The sequence below is a fragment of the Gymnoscopelus braueri genome (assembly GCF_963280865.1).
Source record: "Gymnoscopelus braueri genome assembly, chromosome: 16".
Lineage (NCBI taxonomy): Eukaryota > Metazoa > Chordata > Actinopteri > Myctophiformes > Myctophidae > Gymnoscopelus > Gymnoscopelus braueri.
In genome coordinates this window covers 42,942,197-42,961,879 of record NC_137616.1, presented here as the reverse complement: position 1 = coordinate 42,961,879, position 19,683 = coordinate 42,942,197, and the positions used below count along the sequence as shown (strand labels likewise).

Here is a 19,683-nt window from a genome sequence, read left to right as displayed (position 1 = left end):
GAATGAGCATGTGTTCGTGTGAGAAAGGAAGCGAGAAAAGCAGTCATGCCAGAAAACATCATTCATCACTTGTTTCTACTAACCACCTAGGCCTATGTTATCAGAATACACACACACACACACACACACACACACACACACCTGTATTTTCATAGCAACCTCCCGGCCATCTTTCATCCGGGCCAGGTGAACCTGTCCGATGGAGGCTGCAGCAAACGGCCGCTCTTCAAACGACTCCAGCTTGTCTCTCCAGTTAGGACCCAGGTCATTGTCCACCGCTTTCTACACAAACACAACACAACACAACACACAACCTTAACAACTTTCAATATGGCATCTTTATTTGGGGCATTTAATTGTATCCGAAAATTTGTAAGAATTCTTTTTTTAAATGCAGATCTACAAGTTTGTCCATCGGCTATTTTCACAACCTTTTGTGTGACACTGTCTATAATGATTATGGTATCATTTCAAATATAGTTTTTCTGTATTTCATTTGGGATTTAGGTCCCGAAATAACGTTTATGGCGCTGAACATTTTATGGAGATTGATTTCACCAGAATAGCCAGATTTTAATCTAACCACTTTCATCAATGATTAATCAAACCTTATTTCTAGGGCTGTACAGTACATAAGACAGATTGCTGTCTGAGGATGCAAATAAAACACAATGCTTCGCATCATGAGCTTAGAACTGAGAAGAGATTTGATGTAGAGGGAAAAATGTAGGGGACCTAGTTCAGAGCCCAGGGGGACCACGGTGAACAAAATATAGAGGGTTTAAGTGATTATAGCTCAGCCTGAAGGTTTAGACACATACATTACTCTGTCCTTTGCAAAGCACTGGGATTTCAATTTACATTTTGCTTTGTTTTGGGGCTGTTAGTCAGTAAAGGTAGACAAGACAAACAGTTAGATGAATAGACGGGAAGGACACAAAAAACAGAAGAGGAGAGGGGACGGAAATAGAACTGTACCAGCATCTGTTTGATAGGCATGAAGTCGGCACTCTGCCTGACTCGCTCGAAGATCTTGGCGAGCTGGGGGTTGATGAAGGCATCGTCTGGAACACACACAAACACAACTGGGTTTGTCTCCAAACTCAAAACGAATGTCTTAAAATAAAGTTCTTAAAGTAGTCCCCGACCGCTCACTGACTGTTACAAATAACTATTAGAGGCATGCCTTTGCTCAAAGGCACATGATTTGAGGTCAACGGCGTTCAGAACCATTTAAGAAATTCATCAGGAGAATTCAGTCGACGCAGAGCCTCCACTTTGTGTCTTTGCATGAGCGGCTTTAACCTTCAGGAAAATGGATCTCTTTCATGGGCTACAGGCAGTAGAAAAGCTATTTGGGCAACACTGAAACATTCTAACTTGTATAAAATAGAGCAGTGATTCTCAAACCTTTTAATTTCAAGGACTCCCATGACTCTGAGAGTGTACACATTGAACCAAAAGGAACCGTAAGGGGCCATTTGGTTCCATTTGTAGACTATCAGAGTTACAGACCTTTAGTTAAGGGTCCACTTTGAATCCCCTCAAGGAACCCAGAGGGTCCTTGGACCCCACTTTGAGAACCACTGAAATGGTTCCAGAAAATGTTGGGAAAACCACCACCGTAGACAACTTTACCAAACCGGGTCAAGAAGGGTATCCCATCAGAGTATCCTATCGCGTCAAAGGTCAAAAGACAACCAGCCGAGGTGGAAAAACAGTAATAAACAAAAACGTAACCGATGACATGTTTACGACCGTTGCTCCACCGCCATCTACTGTATCTGTGATATAAGTGGTAACTTAATTACTCACAGGCAGCTGTCATGTGCATATGTGCTGTTTACGCTGGATGCTGCAACTTGAGCACAGAACATGGCATGTTCTGGAGTTGTAAACAAGTTACACAAAAAAATGTATTAAGGTATTATATAAGAAATTATATAATACTAGAGAGGGTTAAATGATTGGCTTTGATGGAATCTTAGATTATGTGTAGTTCTATTTGATGCAGAAACACAACATCATTGCTTTGACGCAAGTAACATTAACGAGAGTCAACGAGCGTCAGCTGGACAGTGACATACACACAAAGCCTTTGAATATGCCTGAAGATATGACAGTGTTTACTGGGATTATGGTAAGCTTACATTTCATCACTAACACCATCGAGTAAAAACTCCTGTAACTTTAACCAGTAAAAAAATGTATACAAAATAAACAAATACATTTCCATCGATTTTGGGAAATTGTGAATCGATTTTGAATCGTTGAAAATAAGAATCACGATTTTTACATGATTCGATTTTTTTCAACACCCCTAATTCTCACCATTTCCTTTTTTTTATAATCGTTAATTCATCATTATCGAGGCAAAGGAAAATAACAGTGACATTGATTTAAAGTCATTTCGCCCAGCCCCTGGTCTACAACGCACTTTTCCTGTCAGTCTGCCTTGCTGTGTTCTCTCTCTCTGTGTGTGTGCGTGTGCGTGTGCGTGCGTGTGCGTGTGTGTGTATGCGTGTCTCACCTTGTATGCTGAGCATCTGGCCCAGTTTGAGTGCGGCTCCTCTGACTTTACACAGTGTGCTGACGATGCGCTCTGCGTTGGCCTCCGACAGGAAGGGGCTGGAGTCCGTTATGGCCTTCTTGCCGTTCTCACCTGCACCTGCAACCACAAACAAACCCGCATATGCTTAACAACACAAACTGTTAAGGCAAGAAAACCCATTTTTCCACAGCCTAGTATAAGGAATTAAACTAATTCATAGCACGGCACGCTTTGCCTTGCGCTTCGTCAGGTGCTACAGTATATATAAAAGGCGTTGTGCTATAAAGTTTGATGAAGCCTTAAAAAGTAAAGTCGTCCATCTGCTTTTTGAGTGTTGCGCTGGTCCCTTCCTGACTACCTGTGGAAGCTTACATGTTTATATATATACACTATATATGTTAGTAGGTCATCAGCCACTCTGTTAAACTCTGTCTGGTGCTGCCTTTGAAGTTCAAAACAGCAGTAAGAGATTTACACACACAAATAGACACTTGCCTAGGCAACTCAGTTACAATGCAACTGATGTGCTTGCGCACACAGACACACACACAGCAGATTTACCAGTTTGCTGGGTCACAGCTGTGTTTTGGGGATTAGTGGGCTCATACATGACTCCTTGTTTATTTAAGAGGTTATCAGGTTACTGGCACAGTTCCTCATACTTATGACATAATCTATGACATATGATATGACTCCGTATTTGGGTAAGTTTCAGGCCGATTTGAGCGCATACACTGACTGACTGTTGTTCACATAAATACACTCACAGTAACTTCTCTTCTGTATAACCGTAACAGCCTGATCACCTGGGCCCAAGAGTTCAAAACTCCCAAAACATTATTGGGAGCACTTTGATATAGAATCTGTGATCATAGAATTATCTAAGCAAACATTATGTCTAAAAGAAATATAAGTTTGATTAATCAAATAATATCTGATCCCAAAATCCAAATCTTTGATCCATTTGGATAGGGACTAAAAGTTTTGAACTCTTGGGCCTAGATCTCTATATATATGACCGTCTGCTTTTGTACCGTGTACTGTAATTTCAGCAGGAGCAGTGTAGAATGAAACATGAGGGAGTGTGTGGATGTTTATGTGTTACCTGTTGTCTCAGAGGACCTCATGCTCTGCTTGGCTACTTCTGCCAAGGCTCCGAAACCCAAGCCGACGGCAAGACCTAGGACACACACACACAAATACTTTAGGACATTTTACTATAATATTTATGTGTTGTATGTGTTGTATGTCTTAAACTTATATTTTTTACTTCTACAGTAACAAAATGGTAAACTTCGACATCAAAACAACATTGATCAATATCTTTTCCAAAATAGCAGATTTGCAAGCTCACAACTTGAGCTTGTAGATCAGGTACTTTCGCAATTCTCACTCACGCCTGTATTTACTTAAGTGGTTAAGTAAGCAAATGTGATGATAGGCCCTGCATAGGTATGCTGAGAGAAACCTGTTGATGCACGTAGGGTGGTGCATGCACGGTGCCGGTGCGTGCACAGTGCATGCTATAAAAGAAAAGCGTGCGTTTGTACGATTGAGTGTAGCCTAACGAGTAAAGAGTGAGCGAGAGAGGGAAGACGGATGGACATGAGAAATGTGACAGAGAGATGGTGTGCATTTGTGTGTGTGTGTGTGTGTGTGTGTGTGTGTGTGTGTGTGTGTGTGTGTGTGTGTGTGTGTGTGTGTGTGTGTGACCCTCCCAGCCCCCCTCCATCTTATGTAACACTACATTAGGTAACGGTTACTCAGCCAGCATCTGAAATGTCAGTGTCAACAATGAGATGCTGAAGTACACAGAGGCAGAGACACTGTATGTGTGCGTGCGCGCATGCATGCATTACCGCATTAGCCGAGCTGGTCAACATCTACCCATCACAGGGAGAAAGACTTATAGCTGCTACCTTATGTAAATTAAGTTTTGTTAGTTGCTAGTTATACTTTGCAGATATACGGTGTGTTGGTTTGCGTGAATGTTGGTTTGCGTGTGTGTGTATATGTGTGTGTGTGTGTGTGTGTGTGTGTGTGCGTGTGACTGTATACTAAAGACAGATCACTCAGGCTCCACGTGGGAGACGAGACTCCCTTTTTCCCCCATAAACTTAACTTAAATTACCCCGCCAAAGTTTAAGAAACGTTTAATAATAATAGCTCAAATTTATATAGCGCTTTTCTAAGTACCCAAAGTCGATTTACATCTTATACGACAACAGCCAAAAAGTTTACCTAAGTATGGAAACATTTGTTTAGAAGCCAGTCAGAGATATGGAACATCTCCATCAAGGCAAGATCCATCAAAAAAAATTACCACACCTGACCTCGAACCGCAAGTGAGGAATGCAAAACAAGTTAAGACATTCAGGCGTCGACTAATTACCAGCAGGAGTTAGAAATCAAATGGAGATTCTGCTGCGCAAACATGGCCAGATGCACATTCCCCCCTCACAGACCACCTGACTGACCTTTTCTTCACTGACATTTTGTTGCTGTCGGGCAGAAACCTCTCATCTCCATAGTTTTTTTTCCCCGTAAATTAATGCCCTACTTGATCACACTACACAAAAGTATCAAAAGTAGCAGATCCACAAGCTCGAAACGACGCATTTTGATCTGCTACTTGAAAAGTAACAGTTTTGGATAAATGAGTTCTCAACCCGACAAATACAGATCGCAGCTAATTAGAGTGAAGGATGATCTCTGCGTTGCCATGGACAACATCAAGACAAGAACACAAATAACATCATGTCCAACCATGTCATAAAAACCAGTAAGTTGTAATATTACTCTTTTCAAACAGCCTGTTTAAGAAAATGTACCTACAGTATATTAAAGCCCTAATTTGTAACTAATATAGCTGGTTTTGCCATTGTATTTATTGTTATGAGTATTGCAGCTCTGTAGGTGTGCACGAGCGTGTTTTTTCAATGCGTGTATGCGGTTTGATCGATGAGTTCTGAAGGAGGGGAGTAACGTGACTTGGCCAATATGTTTTTTAGCGGTTGAGACTGAGAGCCAAAAAGGATGAGAAAACTGGTTAAGACAGCATGTTGTTTAGACAGATGCAAGGTTTGGTTTACCCTGGATCCTAGTTTATCTGAGACCATACATTATTTATTCTGTCGTTGATTGACTATGGTTAATGTAATTTACTCTAATTTCTCACTTACATTGTGTACACTGTACATTGTGCCCAATTACATGTATATCTTGAAATTGCACAAGGTTAGTTACCACGTGGAGTCTACAACGTCCACATTCCGTCACCGTCAACACGGTACGCAAAAAGGGTGTGAGAGAGAGAGAGAGACAGAGAGAGAGAAACAGAGAGAGAGACACAGAGAGACAGAGAGGCAGAGGGCTAGAGAGAAACAGTTCAGACAGATGACACCCACCATAAATAACCTGATCTCAACATGAGGGGGGCGGGGAATGCCAATCCCCCAGCCAATCACACGTCAGTGTGTTCTGTCTGTGGAATCCTTGACTTGTATTTTTGTCTGACTCAGCACAGGTGTCTGCCATCAATCACACGCCATGACCAGGTGATTATGGCTGGATGGGACTGAAGGATATATACTGTATACACAGTATAGTGTCTCTGCAATGAGCTTGAATGGATTTTGATGCTTTTTTCATGCGATCAGAATCAATTGGAGACATGGTTGACTTTGAATGCTATATTTATGTGAGAGCCGCTGCTCTACAATAAACTCTGGATTGGTAATAAACTATTAAAATTGTTAACTAAACTCTATATAGAGTAATGCAGCTATAATATATAGTCCTATTAAATGGGGCTATACTGTAGATTGGGCAAAATATAATACATTTGATATTGTTTCAAAATATTTTGGTCCACAAAATCAGCTAGATTAGCTAAATAACTTCACAGCGACAAACATATAAACCGCTGTAACGTTGCTGTCACTATGGCCACGAAGTGGCTTCAAACTTAGTGGGCGTTATTATGTTAAATAACCGTTAATTATAGATCAGGGGGGGTGGGAGCCCCAAAATGTAGTGATAAACAGAGGAAGATTTTGTGGAAACAGTTCTTAACAGCACGCCAGTAACACCGTCGCTTTAATCCCTCAAGAGGAACTTGTTTTTGAACAGGTTGCTATTGGATTACTTTACTGTCTTTAGACACGGACACAAGCACTTTGTAACTGTGTCACCTAACACTGCCAGGAGAGAGAAGGGTATAGTGAGCTGTCATCACCCCCCCCACTCCACACAGTCATTCTCTGCCATGACCTTAACCACTACAAACATGTAGTGCCACGCAGTCGATAAAGCCTTCATTTATACTTTATCTGCAATAAAACTTTAAGTTGAGGCAAGCGGTCTGTGTCTGTGGGTCAGCCTGTGGCGGGCGCAACACCTGTCGAAGACCAAATAGTTTCGGTCAAAACGTGGTGTGTGTTTTGCACGGTAAAATATATTTCGGAGCATAACGCTGTTGTGTAGACCCTTTCTTTTTGGCCGCACAGGTATGCTGGACATGCCGACATCAGCGCCAATATGCTCATATACAGCATGGACATGTCTGACAGTGCACAAGCCAGCGTTGTTGTTGGGTAATGGGTGACCGGCGGTCAGCACAAATCACCGTCGCTACCGGTGTGTGTGAGACTATTTCGGGGCAACACCTGCCATTCTTAATGTACACAGAAAACGCCCACACACAGGTTGCAAGGCCAGCCATTGGGGTCAAACAGAAGATTAACCAACCTGCGTAATCTGTGAGCAGCACAAACCCACACCAGGATTAGAACTCAGCCCAGAGCTCACTGCTCTCTGGTTCTAACGTCTCTCCTTGTCTGGCATCTCTGTTCATCTCTCTCTGTCTGCGTCTCAAGTTCTTGTTTTGTCTTTTTGGGTCTACAGCCGTGGTTCTCAAAGTGCGGTCCACGGACCCTCAGGGTTCTTTGAGGGGGTTCTAAATGGACCCTAACATGTCTGTCACTTTTGAGAGTTATGGGGTCGTGGAAATTAAAAGGTTTGAGAGAGCCACTGGTCTATAGGAAGGCCAACGCCATGAGGCAGCTTAATTGTCTGGATTCAGTTAATCTAATCTATGCGGTAAAGAACAATCCCTTTCCAGTATGTCTGCATAATTCTCAAGAAGAGTTGTGTTAATGTTGTTGTTGTTGAGTGGACAGAGCAGACAGACCTTGGTACAAGCCTATAACAACAGAATAACATCAAGGGCAGACGGTTCCAGGATTAGGCGTTAACGTATAGGGTCAGAAATGACCTGAGGATTATAAGGTTAAAGTTGGAGTGCCGCAGACATATCATTTCCTCCTAGATGATGAGCCTTGGGTGTTACTGTTATACGGTGTATATACCGATTTCTTAAAAAAATGTATTTCTGCAGACACAACAGCTCATTAAATGAATGATGGTTTTGTCTTTGCCCAACTTGCATCCCCTTCCCTCTGACCGTCTCATCAAAGTGCCACATTATCTTGACTACTTTATAACATCCTGGTTGTTGAGGTGCATTCACATCAGGAGCAACTTGATTATTTTGAGTGGCATGACTCGACTTTAGGGCACTTTTCATGACCTACTTGGGGTTTTGTGTGCACCCCAGTTTTTAGGTTTCTTGACTCAATATTTAGATATTTCATAACAAACCTGTCTTCAACAAATGTTGTGTACATACAGTAAGTGTATGCAGTTAGTACAGGAGTTTTCAACAGGTGGTCCTCTGACTTTTTTTTTTTTTTTTACATTTTGCAAATACGTACAGTATCTCTTTGAGAGTGGTTTTCCACACCAGCATACCTGAAGAATAAGTGCAGGGAGCAGGAATTTTATCAAGAATTTTGTCAAGAATAAACAACCTCTGTGCAACTCCCAAAAAAAAAAAACCTAAGCTTAGCCCACATACCATAGTATACAGCGCTATTGACCATATTCACACGGCGGCCATATTGCCATTAAGTCAATGAAATGCCACCCCAGTTGCCACCCCAGTTGCCACAGCAACGCAATGTTAAATTCCAAAATGGCCGCCGTGTGAATATGGACTATAATTGTTGTTGTTTCCAGGCTCAGACACAGCAGAGGGAAATGTGTGTTTTGCGAAATATCCTTCGGGTGGAAACCTCATAATGTCCAAAACGTTTCACTTTTCAGGATTCAAATCGAAAATTAGCAAAAAGGAGCAGATCTACAAGCTCAAAACTCTACTGCTACTTTTGATGCTTTTGTGTGACGCTGTAGCCTGATCAAATAGGGCGTTCATTTACGGGAAAATACAAAAAGGTTGATAAGATAAGAGGTTTCTGCCTGACAGCAACGCCTTGCTAGTGTGGACAGGCAGGAGAGCAGAGAGAGAGGTGTGGTTTCACACTGGTAGACCAGCATGTTCAATACAGATACAGACAAACACACAAGACAACCATGAGCACCATCTGTCAGACCCTGCAGACAGACAGACAGACAGACAGACAGACAGACAGACAGACAGGTTGTTTACCTCCAAAGTTCACCAGTCTTCCGAATCGTGTGACGGGCACTTTCCTCTCTCTGGCTCTCTCGCTTAACTGGAGAAGACAGAGAGGACATATTTAAAATACTTTTCTATGAACATGTACAGTGGTGTGAACAAAGGCGCTTTGTGTGTGTGTGTGTGTGTGTGTGTGTGTGTGTGTGTGTGTGTGTGTGTGTGTGTGTGTGTGTGTGTGTGTGTGTGTGTGTGTGTGTGTGTGTGTGTGTGTGTGTGTGTGTGTGTGTGTGTGTGTGTGTGTGTGTGTGGATAATTGGTATTACATAACCTTATAAAATGAGGCAATAGAATAAGCTATAAAGTATGAATGATTCATTTGATCTGGCAAGAGAGCATGTTTCTCAGCAGAAAGAGAGAGAGAGAGACATCTGTGGTCTTTAAATCAAGTTTAACAGAATACAATATTTCATATAAAAAATAGATAGTTTTTTTATAATAAAGAATATTCTAACTACATTTTGGGCCAATTTTGACAGCCCTAGTTTGTGTGTGCGTGTGCGTGTGCGTGTGTGTGTGTGTTTGTGTGCAACCATACCATCTGTTTGTGCGGTTTGCTGGTGTCCCTCTTGCCCTGTCTGGCCTTCTCCAAGTCAGCGGCGGTCAGCCCCCCCACCGTAGGGTCCTGATGGTACTGCCTGACCATGTCCCAGTAGTAGGGCTGTCTGAGAACATGCCTGCTCAGATCGTGGTGGAAGACATTCTGGTTGCCAAGGAGACGCCTGGCAGGATCAGAATACAGTTAGTTCATCTGCATTAAACTGAAAGCAAAACAAAACCGGTGGATCTAACATTGTGAGCTTGTAGATCGGCTATTTTCGAACAATTTTTGACAAATCTTCTATGGGGGGTGGCTAGCACAATATGTTTTCCGATGGGGGTCCACGGGCCACATCCATATCAATATGGGGGTCCTTGACATGAAAAGGTTTGAGAACCGTTTTATTCTAGTCTGGGATCAACTCCTTTGGTAGTTTTCTGCTCCGGGTCTAGTGAGAATCAGCGGATACCGATATAGCCTGGGCTGTAAATGTTGTCATTTTAGGGGCATATTTGGTGTTGTCCATTTTTTTAGTGCACAAAGGCCAAATGCCAGAGGCCATCAAATAAAAAAAGATTTTAGTCCATTGAAATAATTAATTGAATTTAATGTGTAGACTATCTGCACCATGGCCTCAGGGCAGGCCATTTTTTTGAGAGGCACAAGGCCAGACTGAGGGGCAACGACGGCCATGGCCTTCGTGGCCTCCCTGAAATTCCTGCCCTGGGGCTCCCGAAAATAGTGGTAGGGCCTACTCATAAACCTCTGAAATCTTATGCATCCAGCAAGTTTCTTCAAATACATCTTGGTCTAGCAACATCATTTGGTGTGTCCATGTTTTATTCTAACTCGTAGTGACAGGAGACACCAGGCTATTCTATTCAGCATTCATGTGGGGAATAATGACATTGCGGTGCCCAACCGGCAACCAGATACGGCTATCAGTTGAGGACAATTTCCCCAACTAATATCCGTATCCCGCCCCGAGACAGGATCACACAAGCCGGTTCGGAAAGAAAACCAGGCTTTCCGCCTGGTTTTTTATTTAATAACTCAAAGAAATTCCATAAATTATATATTGTTTAAAAACCTTTGAAGCAGTAGTGAAAATAGCAGATCTACACGCTCACAGATCGGCTATTTTCACTAGTTTGCGGGAGACGTTTTGGGGTCTCAGGCCAAAACCACTGGCCCAAGAGCATATTACAGACAGTGAAAGAGACAGTCGAGAAAGTAGTTTCTATACCTGGGGTCCTGGTGGTAGGACCTGGTCTGTCCGGTGAACTGTGAGCTGGGATCTTTGTAGCCCTCGAACAACGACTTATTCCCGCTTCCTCCCGCGAACGCTGTGTGGTCGACCACTTCCTCGCCGCTCATCATCCCTTCCTGCTCCCTGATCTGGGCCATCATCTCCGGGTCTACCTGTGGGAAGTCTTCGAATTCCGAGTCGAATTCCGACGACGTTTGCTGCTGCTGCTGCTGACCAGTCAGCCCCTGGTAAAACAAACACACACACACGTCACACGCACTCTTCAACAAGTAGTCATAGGACTTGTGTCTTTCTTTGGATTTCTTTGTCTATTAAAAAATAGCAGATCTACAAGGTCATAGCGCTGCACCGAGTGCCGCACTATGAGCTTGTAGATCTGCTATTTTTTGAAAAAAAGTGTGTGCAAATTTTTTTTTTTTACTCAAAGCTTTGTTTCTGGGGATTCTACAAATGTTTTCCAAAATAGTTTTTTGAGTCAGTGGTTCTCAAACTTTATCATGATTGTCAAGGACCCCCAAAATTACATGTATTTGGTCACGGACCCCCCCCCCCCCCCCCCATCTCAAAATATTTGGTTCCAGGGACCCCACAGTAGCAAAGATTTGAGTTAAAAATGTTCGCTTTAAAATAATATATATATATATATATATATTCACACATTTTCAGTTTTTCAAAAATAGCAGTTCTACAAGCTCATGAGTGCCACGCTATGAGCTTGTATATCTGCTATTTTTGAATAGCCAAAGCATAAAATAATGCTTTTTATGTAATAATATATTTTTTACCAAATTCAACTTGATAAATACATTTAAACATTTTCAGAAATTGTGAAAATAGCCGATTTTGCTGCCATTTTCACCATTTTCGTGTGACAACTTATGTGGTTAAATGTCCTCGATTAAAACAATTCTCACAAACACACACACACACACACCTGCATCGTCATCATAGCAGCGGCGATGCCTTGCTCAGCAGTCATTTGGAGTTGTTCAGCCACTGCACCAACCGCTGGGATCCCTGTGATAGAGAGAATAGAACACTTTACTTCAAGGTCCCATCTGTAATGCATTATATTATATATATATTATAATGCACTCATAACACTGGATTCTAACTGGATGTCGTTTCACATTCTCTACCAATTTAACCCATTGAGACCTGAAGCCGATTCTAAATGTCTCCTAAATCTCAACAGTATTCTGAAAAACGTATGTTTCTATATCAGTGGTGCTCAATCTTTTTCATGTCAAGGACCCCCAAAATTATATGTATTTGGCCGTGGACCCCCATCAAAATATTTTGTTCCAGGGACCCCCAAAAGCAACGATTTGAGTTAAAAATATACTTTAAAAATATATATATTCAAAGATTTGCACACATTTTCACGATTTTTCTAAAATAGCAGATCTACAAGCTCATAGCGCGGCACCGAGTGCCGCGCTATGAGCTTGTAGATCTGCTATTTTTGAATAGCCAAAGTGTAAAATAATGCTTTTTAGCTCAAGTCTAAAAATTACACAGTTCCAGGTCTTAATGGGTTAAAGACATTTTAGGGTGTGTTCGGATATGCGCACCAGGAGCGCACTCACGCATTGGTTTGTATTGGACCAGTGCGCTCGGTGCCTTATATCCGAACGCACCCTTAATAGAGGGGAGTAAGAGTGTGATTTTTAAATGCCAGCGGTCCGTACTGTACCTGTGCCACTGCGCAGGGCGTTGGCCTGAGTCTCCATGAGCGCCTGGCTCACCTTGGCCAGACCTCGCATCACTAAAACCATGTCACCTGCCATTATAGACTGCAGAGAGAGGGAGAGAGGGAGAGTTAAGAGAGATATTCATTCAATATTTTTTTTATTCCTTATCTTGTCTCTATTATTTTGTTCTCAATATGTATTATTACTATTATTGTGTATCAAACTGTATATGTCAGTAATGCTTTGGCAATGAGAACGCTTGTCATGCCAATACAGCATAATGAAAACAAATTGAGACACAGAGAGAGAGAGAGACAGAGACACAGAGAGAAAGAGAGAGAGATAGACAGAGACAGAGAGACACAGAGATAGAGAGAGAGAGAGAGAGATAGAGAGATAGAGAGATAGAGAGAGAGAGCGATAGAGAGAGAGATAGAGATATAGAGAGATTGAGAGAGAGATAGATTTCATCATCAATAATATATTAACTTGCTATAACACAGTAGGCCTGTAGGTAGAGAAAGACATGTTGCATGCAGACAATGGCAAGGAGAAAAATGGGAGGGGGGGAGGGGCTGGAGTCAAATATCTTAATCAGTAACATGGTGCAACCTAGCATGAAATACCTGAGAGAGAGAGAGAGAGAGAATGATAAAGCCTCATTTATACTTTGTCACTTAACAAAAATGACGCGTAGCTTGTGAGTTAGTTCAGGCAGATGGAGAGGTTTACAGTACGTGGTACACCATTATGCGGGTGATTCATTATGTGACGTGTCAAACAGCTGACACTGACGTGTCAAGCAGCTGACCAATTTGGCGCTCTATTTAAGACCCCCCCCCCCCCCCCATTCACTGTTGTTGTTCCTCTCACTGTCACTGAAGGTTGGGATGTTTTCTTTTCTTTTTTTTGCACCCACCACCACCCCCACCACAGCACCACCAGTGGGTTCTGCTTTCCCTATGGCAGTGGTTCCCAAACTGCTAATTATTTGGGGGGGTATAATATACAGTATAAGTGTGTACAGGGTGTCTGCACATTTATAAAGTTACAATTTAATGAATTTTAAGACCTTTTTAATAACAAATTGGCCAAATTGTCAAATATTACGTAAGCAAACGTTGTGAAAATAGCCGATCTACAAGCTACAAGCTTGTGAGCTTGTAGATCGGCTTTTTCACAATATTTATCTGTGGAACCGGGTCAAACTAAATGTAATGCTTATAATTCCAAGTGCTTGTCAGGGTGGGGGGTCCTCCCCAGTTCAAATATGATTATTTTGGGGGGCTGAAAAGTTTGGGAACCCTTGACCTATGGGTTCTGTTTTCCCTTGGGGGGGTTTGTTTTATATGTATAAATCTAATAACACATAGCAGAGCCTGGACGCCAAAATCAAATATATTGTAGTACCACTTGGTTCTTACATTCTAAAATAGAATATCCTCATCACATCATCTAGTCAGACAGCGTGAGGACAGAGAACAAGAGGCTTCAAATACAGGTGTTCCTGTAGATTTGCAGGCCATATGAAATAATGAATGAATAATCACATCGCAGACCAATTGTCCCTCCAGCAGATATAGATAGATAAGTGTCAGCGAGGAAGCAGCAAATAGGGTGCAAGCTATCCGTACAGATGTAAAGCTCCTGACCCTCAGCTGCAGACATGAAACTATATTGCATCCTAGTTGATCATGTAAAACACAGATTTGGCAACAAATGATCAAGATCTTTAAATAAAAATAGCAGATCTACAAGCTCATAGCGCGGCACGAAGTGACTCGCTATGAGCTTGTATATCTGCTGTTTTGAAATAGCAAAAGCATAATTTAAAGTGATCGTGATGCCACATTTAGCTGGGGACCACCTGGAACCCAAAGGACCTATTCCTTGGAAGGGGTTCATTCATGAGTTATCTGACCGAAATAACAGCTTTTCAAGTGAAAAACACGAGAAGAAAAAAGGCTGTTGTCTTCAATGAGCGACACCTTTGTACAACAAAAGCATTTAACTAGGTTTTAAGACACTATGTATGCCTTCAGCCAACTTCTTCAGAATCCAGGCGCTCTCTCAGTAATGGACAAACAGATCAATAACTGTATAACTGGATAACTAACTTGACTAACTCGGAGAAACACACACCCAATCAACAAGCAAACAGGTAAATATATCGTAAAATACACATGAAATGAACCCTGCAGGCACCTAAATATTCCACTGTTGTTCTATTCTCTAGTAAAAAGGTTGGGTGCATACCTGCTGATCCTGATCTGGTCAAAGAAAGTCAAATAATGTTCCTATTGCTCCTATTTGTCAGGCTCTGGTTAGAAGCATAGGTCCTCGTGCTGCTCAACCGTTTCAGTTCTGTCAGTGCTGCTGGTCCATCTCTGACTTAAGGTACTATTTAACACCACCTTCCCCCCATACAGCTGTTTCTATGTGTGTGTGTTTATTTACACCTATGTAGGGAGTGAACAAACCCTTTCAGCTGTGACCCAGAAATAGTGTTTTTTTTTGCTTGCTGTGACCCCTCACCCAACCCAGCTGTACTGTAGTATGCAGGGATTAAAGCAACAACAGATCTGAATCTCACATTTTTGTTAGGGCTAAGTCCCAACCTGTGATTTGTGTAACAGTGTTAAAGGAGCCCCCTATATGAGTGCTGTGCTTCATGAACAATTAGCACAATATGTAGAATTGTGATGTTTAGCTATTGAAGTTGAAAGAATTGCAGATTGAGTCCTTTAAACTTTTAACCCATTCTACAAATGTCTTCTAAATCCCAACAGTTTTCAGAAAAACTCATGTTGCTATATCAGTGGTTCTCAAACTTGTTTCATGTCAAAGACCCCCAAATTTGAGTTAAAAAAACATTCGCTTAAAAACTACATATATTAAGATTTGCACAAATCTTCATGATTTTTCAAAAATAGCAGATCTACAAGCTCATAGCACGGCACGAAGTGACGCGCTATGAGCTTGTATATCTGCTATTTTTGTATAGCCAACCAATGTGCTATATATCTCAGCTGTCGGGCAGAAACCAGCTAACTCCAAAATGTTCATATTTCAGGAAATTTATAAACTAAAAAAAATAATTCAGGAAATGAAGAAAGCCTTTTTAAAACAAAGCAATACTGCTTCATCAAAGTTGGTATTGTGACTTTATATATTGTCAGATGTGTCAATATATTATCACCACTTTACCCAAATCCAGCTCAAGTGGAGTTAGGAGGTTTTGTCCATCATTGATAAGAACAGCTGACAATGGATCTCCAAGCTCACAATGCATCACAACGCATGAATTAGGGAGTAAACCCTGCAGCTGCTCTGTGTGGCAGGCAGGGGAGAGGGGGTGGAGTTAGCTGCTTTGGTCTACAGTTTGAGGATCCAATGGAGTTAGGAGGTTTTATCAGAAGCGCTTTGTAATACTTTTCATTGGTTCAATATTTTTGTAGCTGGTTAGCTGGTTTCTGTCGGACAGCGACGAATATAGCTAAAATCTAAAATGACACAGATGCTTTCCCGGTTTTAATGGGTTAACATGGTTTAACGTATGATTTATCTTTGCTAGTTTGACCCATTCTAATACAAGTCAGGCAATAATATAAATCTAATGCATCAGGCAGTTAAATTGATGAAAGTGGTCAAACTATTCCACAACCTTGGAGCAGCATCAGAGAAGGCACGGTCAGCCTGGTTTTGGTTTGCCAAAAATAGCCGATTTTACAAGCTCAAAATGCATTGCATCTGTGACGTGTTTGTGAGCTTGTTGTAGGTCTGCTATTTTCAGCGTTAAAATTAGGTGTCAGGTTCTTTTGTTAACTGAGGGACTGAGGGACAGACAGGAGCAGTTGGTCAGAGGACCTGTAAGAGGCCTGGAGGTGGAATAGAGGGCAAAGGATTTCAGAAATGTATGTCGGTGCAAATCCATGTAGTGCTTGGTTCAAAACCTACCAAAACGTGCCTATAAGACCTGATGCCGATTCTACAAATGTTTTCTAAATCAGTAGTTCTCAAACTTTTTCGTAATTCAAAATTATTCAATTAAAACTTTCAAACACATTTTTTTTTTAAATAACAGATGTACAAGCTTGTATATCTACTATTTTCTAATAGCCAACTTAACATTTTTAAATGACACGGATACATTCCCGGTTTTAATGGGTTAATATACTGAACATAAAAAGATGCATGTTGTCACATACCACTGTACCGTAAAACATATGAGTATAAGCTGAAAAAATGACTAAATGTGATACGTTTAAATACCACATCTTTTCATTACTTAAGTCTCATGTAAATACTTTTGTCATTCCAATGTTGCTGTACAACACACACAATTCCGCAAGCCGAGATTGGCTGCTGACCCACCATTTGTGTGACACGGATTTGAAAAGTGAAAGTGTCACTTCTGCATTCCATTCTGTTGCAAACTATTAAACTATGTGTGTGTGTGTGTGTGTGTGTGTGTGTGTGTGTGTGTGTGTGTGTGTGTGTGTGTGTGTGTGTGTGTGTGTGTGTGTGTGTGTGTGTGTGTGTGTGTGTGTGCACCTGTGCGCGTGTGTGTGTCTTAAAACTTTTTCTGTGGCTGTGACAACATGCCCCAACGCAATCCCAACACAATGCAGGGCTCCGGGCCAATAGGACAACGTGTTTCCGAAAGGTCTCTGAACCAATCGGTGTGTTCGCACAGAAGGTGGGGCATCAACCAGCCATTCACTGGCGACTCACACTGATTAGACAGTAAACACTCAAGACTGAAGCGGGGAGAACGTTACTTCTTGACATGGCGCCGTCAATGGCTGACACGGCCAACACAACACAAGTTCCTCGTCCATAAACATGCATAATAACGTTGCAGAAACCTCTTATCTCCATATTCTAACTTTTTGCGTTTTTACGTAAATTAATGCCCTACTTGATCATATTACAGCGTCACACAAAAGCATAAAAAAATAGCAGGTCCACAAGCACGAGACGCAGCATTTTGAGCTTGTAGATCTGCTATTTTTTGTATTTGAATCCTGAAAAGTAACAGTTTTGGACATGTGAGGTTTCCACCCGACAAGAGACGATAACATCTCACAGAGAAGCCTCTTGCAAAATATTGTTTCCCAATATGTAAGTTGTTCAGCAGTAGTACACATTCATATTGAAATGTATTGTTGCTTGTAACTTCTACATTCCCAGTCACACAGAAGGTGGACATTCGGTCTCTGTTTTGCATTATTCATATTTTTTTTGCTGACTTTGTGCCTGACTGTTCACACACCCACTTTGTGACAACATCAAAACCATTTCTTCACCGCACAAACCCTATAGCGTCCCTATTCTGGCCATATAGGCATGTAAGTGAAGAACATTCGGCCAACATCAGCTCACAAAAATGCATAGCTAAATGGGTAGAGAGGCCGTCTGGGATGGGACTCCCTCTTTCTTTGGTGTTTTGCCCAGGTGGGCGTGATTATATATATGCCTATCCTTAACCCTGATCCTAACCTTAACCTCACTAAAACTATGCCTAAACCTAACCCTAACCTTAACCTCACTAAAACTATGCCTAAACCTAACCCTAACCCTAAACTTAACCTCACAAAAACTATGCCTAACCCTGACCTTAACCTCACAGGAACTATGCCTAAACCTAACCTTAACCTTACAGGAACTATGCCTAAACCTAACCTTAACCTCACAGGAACTATGCCTAAACCTAACCTTAACCTCACAGGAACTATGCCTAAACCTAACCTTAACCTCACAGGAACTATGCCTAAACCTAACCTCCAAAACACGGCCACCTGGTCGAAACACCGGGAATGGATGTCCCCCATTTGTGCCCGGGCCTGACCTACTGTACAGTAACCCCTAACTGCTCCCTGTATCGCCCACTGCTCATAAAGAGATAGGACAGGTTAAATAGAGGATATATTTCACGTCAAAATGTTTTAAAAAAATACCCCAAAGCCCATATTATTATTATTATGCTCACAATGCATCACAACGCGATTCATTGTAAGCTTGTAGATTTTGTGTAGAGGGAAGAAAGGAGGGGACAAAGTACAGATTTCTGGGGGACTCCAGTCAAGGACGTACTGTATATAGGGTTTAAGTGGTTAAAATGTTTGAATGTTTGCATTTACCACCTTCACCGTAGCGCCCCAAAATGTTTCAAAATGTTTTGTCGCGATGAGACACATTGTGAGCTTTGAGATCTATTTTCCCAAATAATTAAAAATGTAATAAAAAATTAAATAGAAATGTAAGATTAGCTATTTTTAAATAGCCAAAGTATAAAATACGGTTTAAGTTGTTCTGGGGAAAAAAGGTCATACGTTGATTGAAATCATTTCAATTGCAAAACACAAGACAAGATAATGCAATGCCAGCTTCCTCCTTTATTACATAACATATTGAGCAACTTCCCAGTCAGAGGTTCAAACCGTGTTGTCACTGACACTTGATGCATGTCAGACTAATAATAACACAAACTGTATAAATCAATAACTAACTAATAGCAGCACTATACTTGTTAAGTAATTCTCCTTGCATTTGTTAATTAATTCCACTGCACAAACATAGGGGAGGGATGAAGTCATTTGCACTAGCCTCGATCTCCAGGCTTTTATTGTTTAGTTTAGCTAAAAAATAAAAGCCTGGCCCAACCATAGCCTGTACTGGGTATGAGGAAGTGTTTCATTTCCCAACCAACCAGAGTGCAGTGGGCGTCGCTCGTAATGTTGTGTTAACGGGGCGGGGGTTGACGGACAGATCAGTGAACCAATGGGATCATGCGCAATCTCTCGCCGGCTCTATACACCCGCCCCTCTATACACGAAATCAGGAGCGTTGGGGCAGACTACATTTGCACTATTGTCAACCAAATACTGTACAGCTATCGGTCCTCACTCTGCCTCTCCAAGAATTTAAGTTGTTTGTTTGAGTTTTATTTCTTCAGTTGTACATTTTTTATTTTTTTGTTGTGCTGGCGTGGATCATGTTAAAACCTTTGTTTTTCTGCAAGCTCGCCTCCTGTTGCCTCCATGGTTTTGACTGACTTTGTGCCTGTTCCGTTCACACACCCACTTTGTG

At 41.6% G+C, this 19,683-nt stretch overlaps 1 protein-coding gene across 2 annotated transcripts in view; it reads right to left on the bottom strand.

Moving 5' to 3' along the window:
* The window catches only part of LOC308103561 (atypical kinase COQ8A, mitochondrial-like), a 38,028-nt gene that overhangs the window by 8,840 nt on the left and 9,505 nt on the right, over positions 1-19,683 (bottom strand). For both annotated transcript variants that reach the window (XM_080453599.1, XM_080453598.1), the window contains exons 2-10: positions 12,594-12,693; positions 11,832-11,914; positions 10,874-11,121; positions 9,625-9,808; positions 9,060-9,126; positions 3,657-3,731; positions 2,531-2,668; positions 979-1,064; positions 142-282 (exon numbers count right to left, since the gene is read on the bottom strand). In XM_080453599.1, the coding sequence (XP_080309725.1) occupies positions 142-282; positions 979-1,064; positions 2,531-2,668; positions 3,657-3,731; positions 9,060-9,126; positions 9,625-9,808; positions 10,874-11,121; positions 11,832-11,914; positions 12,594-12,687 (1,116 nt within the window). In that variant the 5' untranslated portion in view covers positions 12,688-12,693. The remainder of the gene's footprint in view (positions 1-141; positions 283-978; positions 1,065-2,530; positions 2,669-3,656; positions 3,732-9,059; positions 9,127-9,624; positions 9,809-10,873; positions 11,122-11,831; positions 11,915-12,593; positions 12,694-19,683) is intronic.